The sequence below is a fragment of the Podarcis cretensis genome (assembly GCF_951804945.1).
Source record: "Podarcis cretensis genome assembly, chromosome: 10".
NCBI lineage: Eukaryota > Metazoa > Chordata > Lepidosauria > Squamata > Lacertidae > Podarcis > Podarcis cretensis.
The window spans coordinates 51402489-51408488 of NC_137179.1; the positions used below are offsets into that span (position 1 = coordinate 51402489).

The window sequence follows — 6000 nt, forward strand, 5'->3', positions numbered from 1 at the left end:
GGGAAGGAACTCTGCTTAAAGCATATTGTATTAACTTGTAAAACTAAATGTCCTTATACCATCTCCAAAAAGCAACGTCTGCTTATAGGGTAGAACTGCACACACATCTTGTGATGGTTGTCTCATGTCACTGTACCAGTTCCCATTACCAAAGGCCTGAATCATTGAACAGGAGTAAAAAATGTCAGAAGGAATCTGTTTTCAGCTCTCTTCCATTTTGATGGACACAGTCACTTCTGAGATAGATTTCTGAGGAAAGGCAGACTGGTTTTTTTATATATATAAAAGTGCATTTCTTTCCAATATAACTAGCATAGATCTTAAAGTTGTTATCCTTTCCTTTTGGTGAAGGTGAGATACTGTCAGTCTCTAAGTGAAGAAGAGAAGAAGGAACTTCAAATATTTAGTTCACAACGAAAGAAGGAAGCTCTGGGACGAGGCACGGTTAAGTTGCTCTCAAGAGGAGTAATGCATGCACTTTGTGAGCAGGTAATGTTCTTATTACCCAAATTAAAAATAGTGTTAGACCTGTGTGAAGCTCAACTGTGGATATTTAAATCCACATAAGAACCAAAGTTAATGGACTAAAGCTTGAAAACTGCACAAATTTAATAAGGCTGCATAAAAGGTATGCAGTTCAGCTCTGTTAAAATGGAAAGAGCAAGTAAATATTGAACTAGTAAACTGTTAATTATGTTAATTGGAAAAAAGAAGGATGGAATTAGGCTATAAAGTATGGTGAAGATTCAACATTCATACAATGGAAAACTAATTTGAACTTGCCTGTTAATTTGTATTTTATTTTCAGTGTGGTACAAAGATCAGTGGAGGTGAAGTTGCAGTATTTGCCTCAAGAGCTGGGCCGGGAGTCTGCTGGCATCCATCCTGCTTTGTGTGTTTCACATGCAATGAACTACTTGTTGACTTAATCTATTTCTACCAAGATGGAAAAATTCATTGTGGAAGGCACCATGCTGAGCTACTCAAGCCGCGTTGCTCGGCATGTGATGAGGTAATACCACATTCCCATAACACTTAAAAGCCGGAGGTCGAAATGAGAATTGTGTTCTCTGCTCAGTTAAACAGCTAGCTTCCTGAAGACAACTGAAAACTTGAGGGTAGTATTCTACTAACTTTTGCTCAGACTAAGACCCATTGAAATAAACACGTTGAATACCACCCTGAGATTCTCTTGACTTTTCACACATTAACTTCTCCAGTAAATTGAAGAAACGTTCCTTGCAAAAAAAATTGTTAAATATAGTGGCTGCAACTGTGCTATCCACGGCTTTGCCTAAACTATTTTTTCCCTCCTAGATTATTTTTGCTGATGAATGCACAGAAGCGGAAGGTCGCCACTGGCACATGAAACACTTTTGTTGCCTTGAGTGTGAAACCATTCTTGGAGGACAGAGATACATTATGAAGGACGGGCGCCCATTCTGTTGTGGCTGCTTTGAGTCCCTCTACGCAGAGTATTGTGAGACTTGTGGGGAACACATAGGTAAGTGTATGTTAACACAGGGGGGAAATGGGTACACTACAAACTAAGCTAGAAGCTCAAGTTTCTAATCTGTAGGTGAAGGGGTCTCTGAAAATGAATGTTAAAGGTGTTGCCTATTTGGGGGGGGGACAGCTGGCATCTAGAGTTTTGTTTTTTGAGGGGGCAGGACTTAATCTCCCAAGTTTGTGTCTGTTAATTTAAAAAATAAACATTTAGTAGACTTTAATCTCAGAATGATGACCTCAAAGTCACCATACTCGATGAAAGGCTTCAAGGGGAAGTTCCAGCATGTTTGCTGAACTAGTCTGCCGGCAATATCAATTTGATTTAATTTTAAGTATGAGTTTCTTTTATTACTTCAGCTGTGTTAAATTAGCAAAGAACAGCTAGTTCTGAAAACTGGTATACCGCCAAGTGAAAACTTTTCATCCATCCACTGTTGTGAAGTGGGTTCTGGTGCCACAAAAAGCTTTGCTGCAACAGATCTGTTAGTCTTCAGCAGCGTGGCTCCAGTTTTTTCTTTTTTAATTGACACCAGCATGCTTCTAGCAGACATGTACAATAAAAATAATAATCTCAACTACTCCTTTTCTTAACCAGGGGTTGACCACGCTCAGATGACTTACGACGGACAACATTGGCATGCCACAGAAACATGCTTTTCTTGCGCTCACTGCAAAGTTTCCTTACTTGGCTGCCCTTTCCTTCCCAAGCAAGGACAGATTTATTGCTCCAAGTCATGCAGTCTGGGAGAGGATGTCCATGCTTCGGACTCTTCCGACTCCGCTTTCCAGTCTGCCCGCTCGAGAGACTCCAGGAGAAGCGTTCGCATGGGGAAAAGCAGCCGGTCAGCAGATCAGTGCAGGCAGTCTCTCCTCTTGTCCCCGGCCCTGAACTACAAATTCCCTGGCCTTTCTAGCACTGCCGATGATACACTCTCACGGAAACTGGATGACTTAAGTCTTTCAAGGCAAGGAGTAGGCTTTGCTGATGAAGAGCTCTGGAAAGGAAGGCGGGAGGAAATGCCTGATGATCCAGAAGAATGGGCTGAGCATGAAGACTACATGACTCAGCTGCTCCTAAAGTTTGGCGACAAAGGCCTTTTTCAGCAGCCAGTGGAAGCAGACGTCAGATCAAACGAGCAGTGGATTTGCGAGAGCATGGTGAAAGGCAGATCAGAGATGAAGAAAAACAGTCAGAGCCTAGCGAGCAAGAAATACCACTCAAATATGTACTGGGCACAGTCCCAAGATGGCCTAGGCGACTCTGCATATGGTAGCCACCCAGGCCCTGCCAGCAGCAGGAAAATCCAAGAGTTGGACATGGAACATGCCACAACTAGATACAAACATGACCAAAAGCAATGGTATGACGATTCACTGGAGAGATTGTCAAACCTGAAACAAGAGCAGTGTGTTCGGGATTCAATGGATTCCCTGGCTTTATCTAATATCACAGGTAAGAGAACGTAATATTGTGATTTGCACTTCCATTTAGAAAGCACTGATGCCTAATCTATAGTTAGCATTCATCCCAACAGATTTGCTTCTTACTAGTAGGCTGCAAGAGGTATGCTCTGTGCAAGGCTTTCTTTCTTTCTCTTGTGCTCGTTGTATAGATACCACCCATGTCGAGGCATGGGAATTTGATTATGGAAGAGGGACTTGATGAGATATGAGTCTTTGATACAGGTTTCTTCTCTCTAAATTACTAGCCAGCTGAACACTGCATACAAGTTTCCGCTGCTGCTTTCCTCCTCCCTTTTGCCTTAGCTGAGCCTGACAAAGGGGAAACGGGGTTGGGGAGATAAGGGCCTACGATTTCTAATAACTATAGGGCAGTGGTGTCCAAATTTTTTTCAAAGAGGGCCAGATTTGATGAAGTGAAGGGCCGAGAGGGCCGACCAGTTGTTAACAATTTTTTTTAGGATTGAAGTTGTTGAGCTCTTTTATGATTTTACCCCAAAGTAGTTGTGCTTTTTTTTAGGATTGAAGTTGTTGATTTTACCCCAGGAAATAAACTGCCACAGGGGCCAAATAAAACCGACTGTTCTTATTTCGCTATCCTTCATAACCCATACTTGAGTAACTTAGCAAGAGCTGAAATGTATAAACATTTGCATCTGAACTGTGGGAAATAATGGTGGTGGATTCATTAAACCTACTTCATTATAATGTATTCCTCTTAGGTGCTTCAGTTGATGGAGAAGTCAAACCAAGACCTTCCTTGTATTCCTTACAAACCTACCCAGAGCTGGAAGTAGAGGATTGTGAGAAAATGAGCAACATGGGCACTCTGAACTCCTCAATGCTTCATAGGAGTACAGAGTCTTTAAAAAGTTTAAGTTCTGAATTATGCCAAGGGAAGACACTGCCAGAGGAAAAGCCAATGCACATGCCAGTACTGAGAAGATCCAAATCGCAGACCAGACCTCAGCAAGTCAAGTTTTCAGATGATGTCATTGATAATGGAAGTTACGAGAATCTCGAAATCCGCCAGCCTCCTATGAGTGAAAGGACTCGTAGGCGTGTTTATAAGTTTGAAGACCCTGGGAAGAGACACCAGCATCGCCGCAGGAGGAGTAGGAAGTCTAGGTCTGATAATGCGCTTCACTTGGTTGCAGAAAGAAAATCCCCGCCAAAGGAAAGACTTAATTTTTATTCTCCTCAGGATTATGACAAGTTTGTTCAGAATAAAGGTCATGCTGTTCGAGCATACACTCCAAACCCATACAGCCAATATACTCATCTTGCCTCTGACTACACAATGAGGAACCAGAGGGACCAGTTTCTTGGATTTTTTGGAGAGGAGGAAGACTCTTGGTGCTCGTCTTCATCCTCCTCGTCCGATTCTGAAGAAGAAGGGTACTTCTTAGGACAGCCCATTCCACAGCCTCGACCAGTCAGATACCCCTACTATACAGATATCCTTTCTAGCCCGACTGCTGAACTCCCCAGTTCTCAGTTTGGACAGAGGGTAACCAAATCAAAAAAGAGAAAACCTCCCAAAGGCAAAAACTGTATAATTTCTTAATTTTGAACTGTTTCTTCACTGTTCTTCAAATGTTATGTACATAAATGGTTAAAACAACTTGTGTAACCTGTAACGGGGCGGTCTCTTGTCCATGTTCTCTTTAAAGGCCTTGCAATCAATAATCGGTTGAATCAGGAGGGAGTGGTAGAAGAGTAAATGGAAGAGTTTATAATACTGTTCAGATGTGGTTTTAGAGGGCCTTATCAGCAAGAATGCCAGTCAGTATCTTAGGTTTAGAACTTGCCTGCTACTTCTGTTGCCTAGCTAAGACACAGTATCTCAATTATAGTGTGCAACCCTATTCATCCTATAGATATTACTGTAGCCCAACCATTTTGATGCTAAGCAAGAATGCTGTTTCTGTACAGGGCAAAAGGTGTATCAGATTGACTATTCTATTTGCTTTGCATTGTATCTGAGTGACCCTCAGGTAAATTAATTTAAATATATGATGTTCCTTGCCCTTAAAAATATGGTGTAAGCTACAGCCCCTACTTATGAAGTTAATTGCATTAAGTCAGTGAGTCTGCTTATATTAAACTTTTGTGAAAATGAGTCTTGAGAATCCTGTATATTTGAAACACTACCCCAAGTTCCAAATGTAGCATATAAGCAAAAATTAGAGCCATCTGATATTTATAATGTAGTATTTCATAGCTAAATCTGTATTTGTAACTTAACAGTGCAAATAATGTACATATTGTAAAGTTGAGATTTAACAGACTATTTTTATATCCCTGAATTGCAAGACATTTGTTTAAAATACCATTAGTTTTGTTTGAGGGTTTAACAGCAGTTTGAGTCAGGCAGGGGTTTGTTAAATGTCCATAAGTTTAAAGTAGTGAAATGTTTAATTTTTGACGGAAAAGCTCTGTTTTGCATGGTAGGAGGTATGTAAATACTGTTTAAGCTATGGTACGTAATATTAAAGGAATTATTTATGGGTTAAGACAACTAAGTGTAAAGCAATATTACAACAAAACACTTCATTTTCACTGTTTCCATATGGCAGGCTTGACTAATAACACGCTTTAAAATGAGCACCTGATTTGTGACCAGGTGAAATTCCCATGTTGTATAGAAGTAGTTGAAAATTAAATCATCTATACGGTAGTGTTTATAGCCCAGCTATCAAGCAGCTTTGGAGTCCCACTTTCTGCAGTAGGTTTCCCAGTAGCAACCAAGCCACCAAAAGGCAGTAAACATGGCCCCTGTGCTGTCAAAGGAAGACAGTATGTGTGTGTGAGAGAGAGAGAGAATATGCAGATGTTCTTCCTACGAAAGGCACTGACATCTTTCAGCTCATTGTCTAATACCCAAGGAAAGTCTGTGTCTTAGCAGCATTTGCAATCTGTTATTTGCTGTTGATCCACCACAACCATGTCAACAGTTCATAATAAGCATATGCTCAACCTGCCTATACTGATTATGTGGACAACTATTGTGTTGTCCGCTTTGGAGAT

General features: G+C 40.9%; 1 protein-coding gene across 2 annotated transcripts in view; it reads left to right on the forward strand.

Annotated features, from left to right (window-relative positions):
• The window catches only part of PRICKLE1 (prickle planar cell polarity protein 1), a 68560-nt gene extending 63069 nt beyond the window's left edge, over nucleotides 1-5491 (forward strand). For both annotated transcript variants that reach the window (XM_079994160.1, XM_079994161.1), the window contains exons 4-8: nucleotides 352-489; nucleotides 809-1012; nucleotides 1318-1504; nucleotides 2105-2962; nucleotides 3693-5491. In XM_079994160.1, coding sequence (XP_079850286.1) covers nucleotides 352-489; nucleotides 809-1012; nucleotides 1318-1504; nucleotides 2105-2962; nucleotides 3693-4537 — 2232 coding nt within the window. In that variant the 3' untranslated portion in view covers nucleotides 4538-5491. The remainder of the gene's footprint in view (nucleotides 1-351; nucleotides 490-808; nucleotides 1013-1317; nucleotides 1505-2104; nucleotides 2963-3692) is intronic.
• The last annotated feature ends 509 nt before the right edge of the window (nucleotides 5492-6000 follow it).